Source organism: Ranitomeya imitator, chromosome 3 (genome assembly GCF_032444005.1).
Source record: "Ranitomeya imitator isolate aRanImi1 chromosome 3, aRanImi1.pri, whole genome shotgun sequence".
Taxonomy (NCBI): domain Eukaryota; kingdom Metazoa; phylum Chordata; class Amphibia; order Anura; family Dendrobatidae; genus Ranitomeya; species Ranitomeya imitator.
The window spans coordinates 415,847,125-415,865,111 of NC_091284.1; the positions used below are offsets into that span (position 1 = coordinate 415,847,125).

General features: G+C 44.2%; 1 protein-coding gene across 11 annotated transcripts in view; it reads right to left on the bottom strand.

The window, feature by feature from the left end:
- LOC138670121 (CYFIP-related Rac1 interactor A-like) overlaps positions 1 to 17,987 on the bottom strand; it is a 132,584-nt gene that overhangs the window by 28,696 nt on the left and 85,901 nt on the right. For 6 of the 11 annotated variants that reach the window (XM_069757166.1, XM_069757162.1, XM_069757165.1 and 3 more), the window contains one exon: positions 15,255 to 15,334. The exons of the other annotated variants lie outside the window; for them this stretch is intronic. In XM_069757166.1, the coding sequence (XP_069613267.1) occupies positions 15,255 to 15,327 (73 nt within the window). In that variant the 5' untranslated portion in view covers positions 15,328 to 15,334. The remainder of the gene's footprint in view (positions 1 to 15,254; positions 15,335 to 17,987) is intronic. 11 annotated transcript variants of the gene reach the window in all.

The following is a 17,987-nucleotide window of genomic DNA, read 5'->3' on the forward strand; positions in this document are numbered from 1 at the left end:
AGCAAATAATTTATCTTTTTGTAAATGTATAAGACAGAAAAATATCAGTTAGTGACCTTGGGAATGTCTATAAGAAAAAAGCAGATATCACCTTATCATTACTCTAAACCACTGCTTTGTCTCCAAAAATATTTAAACCACTCTTCATGTGCCTGCAGGTTAAGACCGCAAACGAAGATCCCACAGCGGCGTTACAATTACATGACCTGTGTGTTATAAGAGCATATTGTGCATATCTAAGGCTGGGTTCACATCATCCTTAATGTCCCAAGAGCAAAGTTCATTTTAATCAATAGGTCTTGGAATAATAACAAGTTCCACAATTGTGTTTAAGAAAAAATGTTCCTGTGCTGAGATAATCTTATAAATGTGCCCCTGCTGTGTACTGTGTAATGGCTGTGTCTGACCATGCAGGAACATGGTCTGATCACACCACATCTCCTGGGCAGGGGAGGAAGCAAAAGAGTATACAGGCAAGACAATATGAGATCGCAGATGATTTTTTTTTTTTAGGTAAAACATTGTATAAAAACAAGCAGGGAAATGTTTTACCTCACAAAAAGAATCATCTGTGATCCCATGCTGTCCTGTCTGTATACTCTTTTGCTTCTTCGTTTGCCCAGGAGATGTGGCATGATCAGACCGTGTTACTGTGTGGTCAGACACAGACATTACACAGTAGGGGCATATTTATAAGATTATCTCAGCACAGGAGCATTTTTTAAACACATCCAATTGTGGAAATTATTATTATTCCAAGGTCTAGTGATTAAAATGAACTTTGTTCATGGGAAAAACCCCGTTAAGTGCAATTGAGGAAGTCTGCCAAACATATGTCCTGGACATACATAAGTCTATTCCTATGCAAAGTGGCTCCTCTGTCCACCCGCCATGCTAGGGAACAGCAACACAGTGCTATTCATTCAATAGGAACATTTATTTCCAGCATCAGCAGCGTTCCACAAGCCATTCCCCAACCACCCCAAGCAAAATGCCATCGCATTTTAAGTTTAAGATATATGACTGTAGTATATATATCCTCTTTTTATGTTACTAATGGTAGGGGTATGACAAGGGTTACATGATGGTTATGAATGGTTATGATCTGGGCTAAAGCTGGACATAGACATCACAATTATTCTTATCTCTATGGCACAAAACCACTAATTGAAATGAGGCCAACAGACACAATACTTAGGGCCTGTTCACATGTCTGTTTGGACATTTTATTTTGTCTATTTAGGAACAGAAAACACAATAAGTGATTTGTTGCATTATTAGATATGCAAACAGAAGCAGAGAGGTGCCATTGACTATCATGGGGTCCTTTTGGTGTCCATTTTTTTTTTAGAAAGAATAAAAAAGTCTTCCATGTTGAACTCTCATTTTAAAAACAAGAACCCATTCCGACCCCATAATAATCTGGGGGGCTCTTCTGCTTCCATTTGTGTAATTGATGCAAGAAATCATTTGTTCCTGTACAGTCAGACAAATAGAATATCAGATGTGAACAGAGTCTTATAAGTTATGCTTTACGATTTTTCTAAAAAAAAACCTCATATCTTGGAAGAGATATTGTTTGGTGCATGTTTCTTTACAAGTGTTAAAAAAAATTGAAATAAAAATGCTGGTATCTGGCAAATAGTTTTGTTGGCAAATCTTTATGATCAGCTTTAGTTGGAAGGAAATTATTGATAAAGTGATTTTAAGGGGGTCAAAAAAATTAAATATATTTCATTGCAATTCATTTTCAGCTTTATATCTCATATTGTAAATTGTCTCTTCAGAGAGGAAGAGGACTAGAACTCTAGTGCCACCTATTGGAAGTAGCAATCCTAACAGTCAATGTCGACCCTTTACCGAGCCTTGTCACATGACTTAGGATGATAACCAAACCAGAATCTCAATTTGCAGACACTGTGTTTCGGGGTACTGCCCCTCGTCAGTGCAAAGTGGAGATCTGGTTTGGCTGATTGAGAGGCATCTGACCGGGATCCAAGAAGTATTGTTTCTCCTTGCGGAGAGTGACATGATAAGCATGTCGAGGTGAAGAGACTTAAAGCCTCAATGCTACTCTGGGAAATATGCAAATTGTCTCTTCAGAGAGGAAGAGGACTAGAACTCTAGTGCCACCTATTGGAAGTAGCAATCCTAACAGTCAATGTCGAACCTTTAACGAGCCTTGTCACATGACTTAGGATAATAGCCAAACCAGAATCTCAATTTGCAGACACTGTGTTTCAGGGTACTGCCCCTCGTCAGTGCAAAGTGGAGATCTGGTTTGGTTGATTGAGAGGCGTCTGACCGGGATCCAAGAAGTATCGTTTCATTAAAGGGTCGACATTGACTGTTAGGATTGCTACTTCCAATAGGTGGCACTAGAGTTCTAGTCCTCTTCCTCTCTGAAGAGACAATTTGCATATTTCCCAGAGGAGCATTGCGGCTTTAAGTCTCCTCACCTCGACATGCTTATCATGTCACTCTCCGCAAGGAGAAACGATATCTCATATTGTGAAATCCAAAAATGACAGTGTTGCATATATTCAAAAAAGAAAATTAGCAACACTTGCAAGTCTAGAAGTAGGAAGATATAATAATAGGCTTGCAATGAATTTTGAGCTATGCTACCAGCTTTTAGCTGCACAACCACAGATCACTTTGAGTTGAGGTTAAATGTGTCTGAATGAGTCATTCTGAAGTTGTCTTTTACTGAAAGCAGACAGACCTGTAAATGTGCCACCTCTGATTTAATGCCAAATCAAACACGTTTGGACAAAGTAAAGGAAATAAAGCTGCAACTATATAAGACAATACTGGGCAACTTGCGTTAGACTACTTGAAGAGCTAACAGCAGAAGTAGAAGTGAAATTTATGAAACTGAAATTTTATTTATTTATTTTTACTCATAGCAAGCTAATACATTGCAGTTTTGTTATTGTGCTTTAGTAAAATAAAAGCTGCCCTGTGACCGGCTTTTCTTTTAAGTTCCGTATTTTCCGGCGTATAAGATGACTTTTTAACCCCTGAAAATCGTCTCAAAAGTCAGGGGTCATCTTAAACGCCGGGTACAGCGTGTACAGCATGTGCAGGGAGCGATCCTGGATGGTTCCCATGGTCTTAAGGAGAGGAGACTCTCCTTCAGGCCCTGGGATCCATATTCATGTAAAAAATAAAGAATAAAAATAAAAAATATGGATGTACTCACCCTCTGACGGCCCCTGGTTCTCAGCGTTGCAAGCAGCAGCCTTCGTTCATAAGAATGTATTGAGCATAGGACCTGCGGTGACGTTGCGGTCACGGGACCAGTCACACGACTGCGATGTCATCGCAGGTCCTACGCTCAATGCATTCTTCTGAGAGCCAAGGACCGTCAGAGGGTGAGTACATCCATATTTTTTTGTTTTTACTCTTTATTTTTTACATGAATATGGATCCCAGGGCCTGAAGGAATGTCTGCTCTCCTCCAGACCCTGGAAACCATATGCACCGCACACGCCGTATAAGATGACTTATACGGCGGGTATATCCCAAATTCCATATTTTATATGGAAAAGTTGGGGGTCGTCTTCTACGCCCATTCATCTTATACACCAGAAAATACAGTCGTTTTCATAAATTTGCTTTTTAGACTCTCTTATGAGGTATTTAGATAATTAAGAACATTTTTGGAAATATTACCAAACAGATGCTATCTTTTGTCCCTTCCATATTCAATGGATCTCAGTCTGCATGTTTAAAGGTTGGAAGATCAAAGGATCGCTTTGGGAAATCCAACATGCCAAAGCACTCCAGGTTGGGAGGTGGTCAGTCAACCATACACTTAGGATTGGCCAACATACAGTGGGTACGGAAAGTATTCAGACCCCTTTAAATTTTTCACTCTTGTTTCATTGCAGCCATTTGGTAAATTCAAAAAAGTTCATTTTTTTTCATATTAATGTACACTCTGCACCCCATCTTGACTAAAAAAAAGAAATGTAGAAATATTTGCAAATTTAATAAAAAAGAAAAACTGAAATATCACATGTATCCTTTGCTCAGACACTCATATTTAAGTCACATGCTGTCCATTTCCTTGTGATTCTCCTTGAGATGGCTCTACTCCTTCATTGGAGTCCAGCTGTGTTTAATTAAACTGTAAGGACTTGATTTGGAAAGGCACACACCTGTCTATATAAGACCTCACAGCTCACAGTGCATGTCAGACCAAATGAAAATCATGAGGTCAAAGGAACTATCCAAGGAGCTCAGAGACAAAATTGTGGCAAGGCACAGATCTGGCCAAGGTTACAGCAGAATTTCTGCAGTACTCAAGGCTCCTAAGAGCACAGTGGCCTCCATAATTCTTAAATGGAAGAAGTTTGGGACCACCAGAAGTCTTTCTAGTGGGGGGCTGCAATATGCACAGCTAAAAGAAAGCCTGGCGACGCTGCTTGGAGCACAAGGAGCCCAGGGCACCAGGACAAGGAGAACCCGGCTACCGGAACATCTATCGCCTGAGGCAAGTACGCGTGGTAGACGCCAGCCACGGAGCCCCTCCGGGGACCCTGCAGAGGGTACAGGCTGCAATAATGGTATCCGGCCTGACCCACCCTCTGGCAGGAATCCATCGGCTGGCGCTGCTGGCGTGGGTAGGCGGCCTAGGGCTGCGGCGGTGCAGGCGCACCCTGAAGCGATGGCTGCACATGGTGTGGCCATGGAGGTGGGACACGTGGCAGCGGTGAGGAGAGGCAGCAATCAGAGGCAGGGTGCGGCACTGACGGTGGCTCCGGCGCCGACGAGGAGGAGGAGCAGGAATGGAGCGTCGGGTCAGCAGCAGCCCGGAGATGTGTGCACTGCGGTGGGTGACCCTGGAACAGACGCTGCGGGGGTACCTGGCAGGTCCGGTGCACTGAGCAGCAGATCGGCGGGCAGGCAGATTCCTGGCCCTCAGCCTGGCCCTATGCGGCCGGGGCGTACTGTGACGGCGGCGCACAGACGAAGTCAGCAGGAGGCTCAGTAGGAGGGCATGCGTGGGGACATACAGGTGGCAGACAGGTCGAGGTTGGCGAGGAGATCAAGGAATAGATCATCTTCTCCTGCTTCGGTCCCCCCCCCCCCGGTGACGAGGAGGCCGGGGGCGCGGGCCTGGAGCAACAAAGCGGCGCGGAGGATTCCGGATCCTGCAGTGACCTACGCGGCTATCGCGAACCACTGTATTCTGGAAGCACGGCTGGTGGGAACACAGCACCTACGCAGCCTCGTGTGTGTGAGTATAGTCCTTGTATGCCTATTAGTGGGGTTCGGTCGGGGGAATTAGGGGAGAACTGTGGTGAGGCTGGTAATTTTGGGATTCCCGGGGTGAGAGAGCTTTTGTCAAGTATGTCACAGATTTTGAGGAGGCTGGATGGGGGGGGGGGGCGCAGATAGTTTACGGGCATCCCCTGTGGGAGCGTGGTTACCTGCTTTGGGTCAGGGTTCAGTAGAGCCTTTGGGTTCGGACATGTTGAGTGGGGGGAGCAGTCAGCGTCGGGTGGGGTGTCAGTGGCTATACGAACTGGAAAGGATAAGGCTGATACGGTTAAATTGGATGATAGGGCAAGAGGGGAGGTTTACGTTTGTTTTGAAGGGCCTTTAGGCGCTCATTTAAAACAAGAAATAAAGGAAAAAATTTGGAAGGATGAATATGTGGAGATTTTCTCTCTCCTTCCTTTGGAAAAATTTAATCTAGAAAAGGGGAATAACGATGATAGCAGAAAAGAGGAGGAGGAAAAGCGTAGGTGGCGTTTGATTCCGCAGACATTCGTTAATTGGCAGCAGGCGTTTGCTATTCCGGCGAGTGTTATTGGTGAAAAGTTTCCGGAAAATTGTTTGTGTCTTTTTTGTTACTTGGATACTATTGGTGAAGCATATAGGGCGTACGGTGGCCTGGCGTGGCTGCGGTACGATGAGCAATTTAGGCAAAGGAAGGCGGTTAGGCCTGAGATAAAATGGGACCAGAAAGATATAGGGTTGTGGTTGAAAGTTATGGCACCAACACGGTTTGGGCAGTTCTTTCAAGGGGGTGGAGGGAGTGTTGGGCAGCATCCGGGATATGGAGGTGGGGGTCAAGGGACTCAGGGGACAAAAGACAAAACAGGGATGTGTTGGCAGTTTAATGACGGCCAATGCAAGTACGGTAGCACTTGTAAATTTAAGCATGTATGTTCCCACTGTAATGGGGCCTCACATGGAGCGGCCAAATGTTTTAGAAAAGCGAGGGGTAGACCTGCAGTGGGTTTTGGTCAAAGGGGTGACACCAGTGAATGTACAAAAGTTGGCCCCTTATCTAAATAGGTATCTGGATCGGTTAAAGGCGAAGTTACTTTTCGAAGGTTTTTATGAGGGTTTTCGGATTCTGAGAATCTGAGGTCGGCTGATTTACATGCAGACGTAGTTACGGCAAAATTAGCGAAGGAGGTGGATTTGGGGCGAATGGCAGGGCCGTTTAGTTGTTTACCTGGGGAGGGAGTGATAGTTTCGCCCTTGGGGGTTGTTCCAAAGAAGGAACCTAACAAGTTTCGTTTGATTCAACATTTGTCATACCCTAAAGGGCTATCTGTTAATGATGACATTGCTGAGGAGCTGTGCTCCGTGGTATACACATCTTTCGATGCAGCCGTGCAATGGGTACGTAGGTATGGCGCTGGTGCGTTAATGGCTAAGACAGATGTTGAATCGGCTTTCCGATTGCTTTCGGTTCACCCCGATAGCATTCCTCTTTTGGGTTGCTTTTGGAATGGGGGTTTTTATTTGGATAGGTGTTTACCCATGGGCTGTTCGATTTCTTGCTCACTATTTGAGTCTTTTAGTACTTTTTTAAGGTACCGTCACATTAAGCGACGCTGCAGCGATATAGGCAACGATGCTGATCGCTGCAGCGTCGCTGTTTCGTCGTTGTGTGGTCACTGGAGAGCTGTCACACAGACAGCTCTCCAGCGACCAACGATGCCGAAGTCCCCTGGTAACCAGGGTAATCATCGGGTTACTAAGCGCAGGGCCGCGCTTAGTAACCCGATGTTTACCCTGGTTACCATTGTAAATGTTAAAAGAAACAAACACTACATACTTACATTCCGGTGTCTGTCGCGTCCCTCGCCGTCACCTTCCCTGCACTGTGTAAGCGCCGGCCGTAAAGCAGAGCGGTGACGTCACTGCTGTGCTCTGCTCTATGGCTGGCCAGCGCTGACACAGGATGCAGGAGGAGTGCAGGGAAGAGGACGCCGGGAGACGCGACAGACACCGGAATGTAAGTATGTAGTGTTTGTTTTTTTTACATTTACAATGGTAATCAGGGTAAACATCGGGTTACTAAGAGCGGCCCTGCGCATAGTAACCCGATGTTTACTCTGGTTACAAGTGAAGACATCGCTGAATCGGCGTCACACACGCCGATTCAGCGATGTCAGCGGGTGATCCAGCGACGAAATAAAGTGCTGGCCTTCTAGCTCCGACCAACGATCTCACAGCAGGATCCTGATCGCTGCTGCATGTCAAACACAACGATATCGCTATCCAGGACGCTGCAACGTCACGGACCGCTATCGTTATCGTTCTAAAGTCGCTCAGTGTGAAGGTACCTTTAGAGTGGGTTGTGCGCGATGTTTCGCAGGTTCCTTCAGTCATCTACTACCTGGATGATTTTTTGTTTGTTGGACCGCCAGATTCATTAGTGTGTAGGAATTTGTTGGCTGCCATGGAATGGGTGTCGGGACACTTTGGTGTTCCATTAGCACAGGAAAAGACGGAGGGCCCATGCACGGTGTTGAGTTTTTTGGGAATTCTTATCAATTCTGAGAGAATGGAGTGCAGGTTGCCCGAAGATAAGTTGTTATCTCTCCAGCAGGAGGTGCTGAGAGTTGAAAAATTGCGCAAGGTTACATTGAAGGAGTAAGGGTACCGTCACACTATAACATTTCGATCGCTACGACGGTACGATTCGTGACGTTCCAGCGATATCGTTACGATATCGCTGTGTCTGACACGCAGCAGCGATCAGGGATCCTGCTGAGAATCGTCCGTCGTAGCAGATCGTTTAGAACTTTCTTTCATCGCTGGATCTCCCGCTGTCATCGCTAGATCGGTGTGTGTGACACCGATCTAGCGATCTAGCGATGCGATCCAGCGATGCGTTCACTTGTAACCAGGGTAAACATCGGGTAACTAAGCACAGGACCGCGCTTAGTTACCTGATGTTTACCCTGGTTACAAGCGTTAAACTAAAAAAAAACAAACAGCACATACTTACATTCTGGTGTCCGTCAGGTCCCTTGCAGTCTGCTTCCAGCACTGTGACTGCCGGCCGTAAAGTGAAAGCAGAGCACAGCGGCTGTGCTTTCACTTTCACTTTACGGCTGGCAGTCACTGAGTGCGGGAAGCAGACTGCAAGGGACCTGACGGACACCAGAATGTAAGTATGTGCTGTTTTTGTTTTTTTAGTTTAACGCTTGTAACCAGGGTAAACATCGGGTAACTAAGCGCGGTCCTGCGCTTAGTTACCCGATGTTTACCCTGGTTACCCAGGGACCTCGGCATCGTTGGTCGCTGGAGAGCTGTCTGTGTGACAGCTCCCCAGCGACCACACTACGATTTACCTACGATCACGGCCAGGTCATATCGCTGGTCGTGATCGTAGGTAAATCGTATAGTGTGACGGTACCCTTACAGTCGCTGTTTTTTTCGTCGTTTGAATTTTGCATGTCGTATTATGCCTATGGGTAGAATTTTTTCCAGAAGATAATCCAGAGCGAATTCTGGAGTGCGGTCGGCGCATCATTTCATTCGATTGAATAAAGAGCATAGAGAGGATTTAATTGTGTGGAGGCGTTTTTTAGAAAAATATAATGGAAGGTCTTTGATTCTACAGGAGGAACTTATTGATTTTGATTGTGAGATTTTTATGGATGCGGCGGGCAGTGTTGGTTACGGCGCCTATTGTGGAGGTAAATGGAGTGTTGGCGTTTGGCCCGATTGGTGGTGTAAAATTGATTTACAAAAAATTTGGTGTTGCTGGAATTGTTTCCAATCGTTGTATCTGTGTTTATCTGGGGCAACATGTTTAAGGATAGGCGGGTGCGTTTCCAAATTCTATTGCGGATGCTTTGTCTCGTTTGCAGTGGGAGCGTTTCCGGGAGTTGGCACCATACACAGAGGAGGCAGGAACAGGATGCCCTTCACATTTGTGGCAGATTGTTGCGGACGAGGTGGACGTTTGATACAGGATTCGGTGTCAGGACAGACTTGGTCAGGTTACGAATCGTCGTGGCATGCTTGGGAGCAATGGTTAGATCAGTTGGGTACGGTGGTGTCTGACAGTGATAAGATAATGGCGCTTTTGTTATTGATAGGGTCAGCCGAGGAATGGGGTTGCTCAGTGTCAAAGTTGAACAAATTTATAGCTGGTGTGGCTTTTGGTCTCAAGCTTCAGGGTTCTATGGATGTTACGAAAGACTTTTTGATGTGACAGGCATTAAGAGGTTTTCGTAAAGGATCCTCGATTTGCGACAAGCGCAGGCCCATAACTGTTGGGATGTTGGAACGTTTGGGGGGGCTTTGGGGGAGATTTGTAGTTCTCATTTTGAGGCCGTTCTGTTTCGCTTGGCTTTTTCTTTGGCCTTTTTGGGGGCATTGAGACTTGGGGAGCTGGTGTCCCCTACAAAGGATTTGGCCGGGGGCTTGTTAGCCGAGGATGTAGATTTTTGGGCAGGGGGTATTACCTTTTGGATTAGACGTTCAAAGACTGATCAGCTGGGGAAGGGAAAACGGGTGGTGTTAGGGAAGGTGGTGGGTGGTTTGATGTGTCCACATCGTTATTTGGAGGATTATTGGGGATTGTGGTATGGTAGGTACGGTCCACTGTTGAGGCACCGTCAAGGGGAGTATTTGTCGCGGTTTCAATTTACGGCGGTGTTAAAAAAAGTCTTAGTGTTGTTAGTTCTTGACCCCTTTTTCTTTGACTCACACTCATTTAGAATTGGGGCAGCGTCGGAGGCGGATGGCTTGGGTTTGGGTGTGGATGTAATAAGGCGTATAGGAAGATGGACGTCTAATCGATATTTGTCTTACTTGTCTTACGTTTGGCGTTGAAGGGAGTATCTTGATCGAGGGTGGACATTTGTTATTTTGAAATTAATTGTTGTTGTATCTTGCAGGTCGGACTCATCTGTTGGCTTGGAAACATGGACATTCCTTCGTTCATTGGGGAGCGATTCGGGATGGGTTTTTGCAGAGATACAGTGGTTGTTCGTTGGTTGGGATTTCGGGGCATGTTGTGGTGCAGATTGTTGTCTGAATTTGCCCGCGCTGCTCGGTTGGATCGCGCACCGGATATAGTGGTGGTACATTTGGGAGGGAATGACTTAGGGTCTAAGCCGGTGAGGGAGTTGATTCGGGATATCCGCTTTGTCTTTCTGAGATTGTGGGTATCTTTTCCTGGGATGGTGACGGTTTGGTCTGAGGAAGACTTGGAGGGCAGCACATTCTCATAAGGGTATTAATAGGGCACGGGTCAAGCTGAACAGGGCTGTAGGAAGTTTTGTTTCCTAGAATGGGGGTGTGGCGGTTCGGCATTTGGAATTGGAAGATGGGATGGGGAACTTTTGGAGGAATGACGGTGTTCATTTAAACGATATAGGTTTGGACTTGTGGGCGCTAGCCATACAGGAAGGAGTTGAGAGAGCAGTGGCGGTGGTGGGGCACTCGCGAGGCTGAGGTTGTCAGGGCTGCTCATGGTTGGCAGGGGGTTGGGTTCTTGGAGTTGATGTTTTATGGGGTTGAACTGGCTTTGGTTTACGGGCTCTGGACGGGGTGTTTACCTCGGGAGCTTTTGGAGTTGGTTTGCCCGGAAACGGGTTACATGGTGCCCTCAAACTGGTGGTTATGGCTGAGGGTAAAGAAGGTTAGGTTAAAAAAGTTTGTGGGGGGGCTTTTTGCCCATGGTATGCCAGTTTTGTTAGCTCCAAGAACCCTTGGATAATAGGGACTTACATTAGAGCCAACACTTCAGCAGTGAAATAAACACAAACAGCTGAAGTAGTGCTATAAAAGAAATCAGATGATATTTAGCCTCCCCTCAAGTTTTTTGCACAATTGTATAAATAGTGTTATTATGTTTGTTTTGTTAATAAACGGCTGCTGTGGCCAATTTATCCAAAGAAAAAATGGTCATGTGTTAATTTGTTCAGTAATAAGTTTTGGTTTTATGGAGAATGTGGTATGGTGGGATTATGATGTCATGAGAGAGAAGGGCCAATCTTGGCAATACGCAGTCAAGCGGGAGGGGGGGGCTGCAATATGCACAGCTAAATGAAAGCCCCCCATGACTATGGTGCCAAGGGAAGTGGGAACATTTAAAGGCAGTCCAGTGGGATTGGTTGAAAGGGGACAAAGGAGGGGGCAGGTGTTTAGGCTGAGGAGGGTGTGGGTATAAAGAAAAATGTGTGGTTAGGGACAGTACATGTGGCATTAGCAGGGAAAGAAGAAACCAACCCACCCTCCCTTGTTTTTGTGGGGATTAGTGATTGGTGGGGGTTGGGGCATTAGGTTTTAATGGGATTATTTTACTTCTAGGGAGTTAAGGTACCGTCACACTAAGCGACACTGCAGCTATACCGACAACGATGTCGATCGCTGCAGCGTCGCTGTTTGGTCGCTGGAGAGCTGTCACACAGACAGCTCTCCAGCGACCAACGATCCCGAGGTCCCCGGTAACCAGGGTAAACATCGGGTTACTAAGCGCAGGGCCGTGCTTAGTAACCCGATGTTTACCCTGGTTACCAGTGTAAACGTTAAAAAAACAAACATTACATACTTACATTCCGTGTCTGTCCTTCGGCGCTGTGCTCTCCTCTGCACTGTCAGCGCCGGTCAGCCGGAAAGCAGAGCGGTGACGTCACCGCTGTGCTTTCCGGCTGGCTGGCGCTGACACAGGATGCAGGAGGAGTGCAGAGAAGCAGAGCGCCGGAGACAGACAGCTGAAGGTAAGTATGTAGTGTTTTTTTTTTTTAACGTTTACGCTGGTAACCAGGGTAAACATCGGGTTACTAAGCGCGGCCCTGCGCTTAGTAATCCGATGTTTACCCTGGTTACCAGTGAAGACATCGCTGAATCGGTGTCACACACGCCAATCCAGCGATGTCAGCGGGAAGTCCAGCGACGAAATAAAGTTCTGGACTTTCCTCAGCGACCAACAATCTCCCAGCAGGGGCCTGATCGTTGGTCGCTGTCACACATAACGATTTCCTTAACGATATCGTTGCTACGTCACAAAAAGCAATGATATCGTTAACGATATCGTTATGTGTGACGGTACCTTTAGTGTTAGGTCATTGTCACAGTGGCTACGTGGGGGGGGGAGGTTGAGTTCTTGGAGTTGATGTTTTATGGGTTTGAACTGGCTTCGGTTTACGGGCTCTGGACGGGGTGTTTACCTCGGTAGCTTTTGGAGTTGGTTTGCCCGGAAACGGGTTACATGGTGCCCTCGAGCTGGTGGTTACGCCTGAGGGTAAAGAAGGTTAGGTTAAAAAAGTTTGTGGGGGGGGCTTTTTGCCCATGGTGTGCCAGTTTTGTTAGCTCCAAGAACCCTCCCCTCAAGTTTTTACACAATTGTATAAATAGTGTTATTATGTTTGTTTTGTTAATATACGGCCGCTGTGGCCAATTTATCCAAATTTATCCAAAGAAAAAATGGTCATGTGTTAATTTGTTCAGTAATAAGTTTTGGTTTTATGGAGAATTTGGTATGGTGGGATTATGATGTCATGAGAGAGAAGGACCAATCTTGGCAATACGCAGTCAAGACCTGGCCTTCCAGCCAAACTGAGCAATCATGTGAGAAGAGCCTTGGTGAGAGAGGTAAAGAAGAACCCCAATATCACTGTGGCTGAGCCCCAGAGATGCAGTAGGGAGATGGGAGAAAGTTCTACAAAGTCAACTATCACTGCTCACTGCAGCCCTCCACCAGTCAGGCCTTTATGGCAGAGTGGCCTGACAGGAGCCTCTCCTCAGTGCAAGACATATGAAAGCCCACATAGAGTTTGCTAAAAAAAAACACAGGAAGGACTCCCAGATTATGAGAAATAAGATTCTCTGGTCTGATGAGACGAAGATAGACCTTTTTGGTGATAATTCTAAGCGGTATGTATGGAGAATACCAGGCACTGCTCCTCATAACCTGCCCAATACAATCCCAACAGTGAAACATGGTGGTGGCAGCATCATGCTACGGGGGTGTTTTTCAGCTGCAGGGACAGGAAGACTGGTTGTCATTGAAGGAAACATGAATGAAGCCAAGTACAGAGATATCCTGGATGAAAACCTCTAACCAGAGTGCTCTGGACCTCAGACTTGGCCGAGGGTTCACCTTCCAACAAGACAATGACCCTAAGAACACAGCTAAAATAACAAAGGAGTGGCTTCAGAACAACTCTGTGACCATTCTTGACTGACGAAGCCAAAGCCCTGACCTAAACCCAATTGAGCCTCTCTGGAGAGACCTGAAAATGGCTGCCCACCAACGTTCACCATCCAACCTGACGGAACTGGAGAGGATCTGCATGTGAAGAATGGCAGAGGATCCCCAAATCCAGGTGTGAAAAACTTGTTGCATCATTCCCAAGAAGACTCATGGCTGTACTAACTGAAAAGGGTGGTTCTACTCAATACTGAGCAAAGGGTCTGAATACTTATGACCATGTGACATTTCAGTTTTCCTTTTTAATAAATTTGCAAAAATGACTACATTTTTGCATTTTTCAGTCAAGATGGGGTGCAGAGTGTACATTATTGAGAAAAAAATGAACTTTTTGAATTTACCAAATGGCTGCAATGAAACAAACAGTGACAAATTTAAAGGGGTATAAATACTTTCCGTACCCACTGTATATCTAAAACAGTGTATCCCAAAATGTGAGGCTCATCAGTGAGTGAGGGAGTTTGAAGTGATTATGTTCTGCATGTCATTTCAATAGTTGCAGCCACGTTTAGTTTAACAAAAATATTTGACTCATTATGTACTTATTGTAATGACTTAGTGGTTTCAGAAGAAAAAAAGAGAAATGTTTTGAATTTTATTATGGAGTTTTACTACACATGGTGAAGCCCAGATGTCATCTTGGCCTGCCTGGTGAGAACTGAGCATTATATTGTTCTGATGAGGTTGTAATATAAAAAATTGATAAGTCCTGATCGAATGTGTATGGCCAACTTATCAGGCAGCTGTGATGACCGCTATAAAAATCACAGTCTAAAATTGGCTTATAAACCTTTACTCATAATTACCCAGCAAAATATCTCAAAGGGTCCTTAATAACATGAGCTAAGGTGCATTTTAAAACAATACTTACAGTTAAAGAACCATTCCAGTGTTTTTTTTATTTTTTGTTTCAGTGCTGGAGTGGTGGTAGTAATGTAAGTTCCCTGACCCTAATGTTCTACTTACCAGCCGCTGTCTTCAGCTGTTCCCAGTGCCGCTCTGGTCCTGATTTGCCATCTTGTGACTGCAACTTCTGAGTGACCGGTAGTCAGAGGTAACGGTCATAAGCTATCAGTGTAAGTCTATGAGACCCTCATTCTGGCCTTGTTCTGGCTCTCATAGACTTACATTGAGAAGTGACCAACAGCTCACCCCCGCAAACAGTGGAGCGATCCAATAGGTCACAAACTGCAGAAGATGACTGGAGTGGCACAGAGAACAGAAGATGATGAATGGTAAGCATAATAGGGACAGGAAACTTACACTAGAGCCAACACTTCAGCAGTGAAATAAAAACAAACAGCTGGAGTAGTGCTATAAAAGAAATCAGATGATGTTTAGCTTCAAGGGATTAGTCAGATATACTGTAGATAGAGAATGCAAAGGGGCCATATTTCTGCTCTTAGGTGTTATCCAGTTACGGAAAAATTATATTTTTCTATTTTGCTTTCAAGTTCTTTTAACAGCCTATTTTACTTATGATTTGCGGAGGTATAAAGAAATGAACTATAACCACAAGAATAAAAAAAACATAATGGCATGTTAAAAATGAGACTGTATGTGTGCAATTTGTGAAATCCCTCTAGCTTTTAGTAACCCATGTTATCTTGTAGCATGGGACCATATATGTAAATAATGAAACCTTATCAAATGAATCATCACAGTATAAAACCGCAGTGCTTTATGATGACATCAAATAAAAACAACATAAAAATAAAATGAAAGCAAAATAAAAAAAAAACATGGAAAAATAAAATGATCTCACGTTCAAAGTCAAGGAAAAAAGTGGGACACTGTTCTAGGTCGCTATAAGACAAGACTTTTAGAAGGTTCCCCATCTGACACCTAGAAAAAAAGACAAAAAAAAGGAGGGAATGATGGAGGGAAACAGTGTGGTAAGCAGGGGAAAGAGTGCCTATAAATTGGTTCTCCAGGATTTGGAAATTGAGGATATTGATTTCAGCATGAAGTGTTAATGCTTTTCATGATACAAATACTTTAACTCTACAAAACCCAGAGAACGCTACAACTTACAGAGATTTTACACAATACCTATAATTTAAAGCAGATCTGTCAGCAAATTTCTGAATACAAACTACGTACATTATTAAATAAATCTCATAGATCTTTTGGAACTATTGTACTTTCTTTTGAAAATCCATGTCATAGCTGTATAATCCTGATATTAAAGCGAGCACTTTATGAAGTGCTCATAGGTCCGAGTTTATTCAGTCTCTGCCCACCCTGCCTGACTGACAGCTGCAGTTTGTACTAATCGCTGTGAGATCTCAGCAGTAGGGAGGAGAGACACTGAGGAGCTGTCCCTCAGGCCAGGTGGGCAGAGATTTTGTTTAAACATGCAAAAATGATTAGCCATTCTTATTTATTTGTTTTACTCACGTATGTACATTCTGTCGTGTATTTTCAATGTAAGTACACTATTCTGATAAAGTCTAGGCAATCAATTTAATAATGTGTGCATTTTGCATTGTGAAATCTAGTGACGATTAAATAACAGCCCTCTTACATACAACATATCACATTTATTAACTATATTTTCACACCTGAGAGCAGAAAACTTGGAGTGTAGTCTTTACCTGTTTTTTATTTATCTAAAAAAAACCTAATATCAGTATTAAATTACAGTAGCACATTTTTTTTCCTGTTCTGAGGGCCTGAGGTCAGAGTCAGACTGGCCTACCATATCAACAGAGAAACCTTGGTTGGCCCAGGCACTGACACAGGAATGGGATCACCTAGTCGAGCAGACGACAACGCCATTTAGATCTGACTTTGGAGCCAATTATTTGTCGCTAAGGTTGAACTTTTGGGGGTTGATTCACAAATAACTTATTAGATCTTACTGATGATATATCTGATCATTTTACAACTGGACATGTTCTTCATTTCAGTTGGTAGCCCATAATTTTCTTGAGCCCAAACCTGAGTATGAGTGTAATCTGTTGTGCAAGAAACCCATATAAAGACAAATGCCGGAAATAGAAACATTTTACATTTCACCTTACCAATAATTTCCTGTAGTCACCACAGCCCTGGGCCCATACACTGATTGAAGCAACGTCCTCTACATCACTTATTCATAGAATCCTAGAATGTTAGAGCTGGAAGGGACCTCAAGAGCCATCGTGTCCAACCCCCTACTCAATGCAGGATTCACTAACCCATCTCAGACAGATGTCTGTCCAGCCTCTGTTTGTAGACTTCCATTGAAGGAGAACTCACCACCTCTCGTGGCAGCCTGTTCCACTCATTGATCACCCTCACTGTCAAAAAGTTTTTTCTAATATCTTATCTGTATCTCCCTTTTATTTTCATTTTTATTTGCAATCAACCTATGTCTATGGGCTTATTCATATGTTACAGTCAAATTTCATAGTACAAATCGTGACTGAATGATGCTTACAAGTCATGTATGTGTCTACAGATGGGAAAGCGTCATTAAGCTCTTCCTACTGGGAGTCAGTCATACCCCAACCACAATTTAAAATAAGCACATTATAATATAGGGGACTTGAGACCTATAAAAGTGATACCCTCACTGTATAATCTGTCCTACATTGTGCAAAATATGTTCTTTATTCTCAAACGCTAATAGGGTACTTGGTTCTCCCTTTGTGTGGCTTTAGTACATTTTTCTGCTGCCCGCATTTGGATGCCCCACTGGAGTTTCTGGATCGCAGCATGCCACCACACAGCTCCCTCATCTCTCCTCCTTTACACTGTGTGTAGTGGAGACAGAGGTAGCCAAATTCAGGGCAGATTTTTATAGGGGATAAGTGCCTTAAAGGACTTTGGGGCTGGTTTAAATTGTGTTTTTGTGGAGACAGACTCCTTTTAAAGCTAATACACTTTTTGATTATTTTTTTCTCTCAGCCAAAGCCTATGGTAGTAGTTTTCTACTTCTCTTTTTTTTGGTGACAGACAAAATGTTTCCATCTTCCTTGACTGCCAACAGCACAGAGCATCCAAACATAGCATTTCTTTCTATACCGCATACTACCCTTTCAGAGCTGATACAAGCGCAGTAGCTGCTTCTGCTTCTTTTGGTCTGGCAAAGAAGACTGTAAATGATTATATCAACTTATGTATTGATATAACAAAATCTACAGTCAAGGAGACAGAGGATTGAGAAGTTCTTTGGCACACCCTCCTGAGCACTTAAAGCTCATTTACATATGAAATTAAAACAGCCGTTTTTTTTTTCAATCAGGAAGCAACAGATTGTATAAGAAAATGTGTGGATGACATTATCGTTCAGAGTAACATAAACATATGAGCAGTTTAGGGATGGATTGTGCTGACAGATTCCCTTTAATAGAATCAGTTGCTGTCTCTTGTGTAGGCAATGCTGTCCACACCATAGAGGCAGAACGGGGAAATACTATAAGGTCCATTGTGAAAAAAAAGCCTCATCTTCATGTTGACAACCTCTTGGGTTCCAATTACCAGAAAGAGAATTATTTATTATTATTATTAT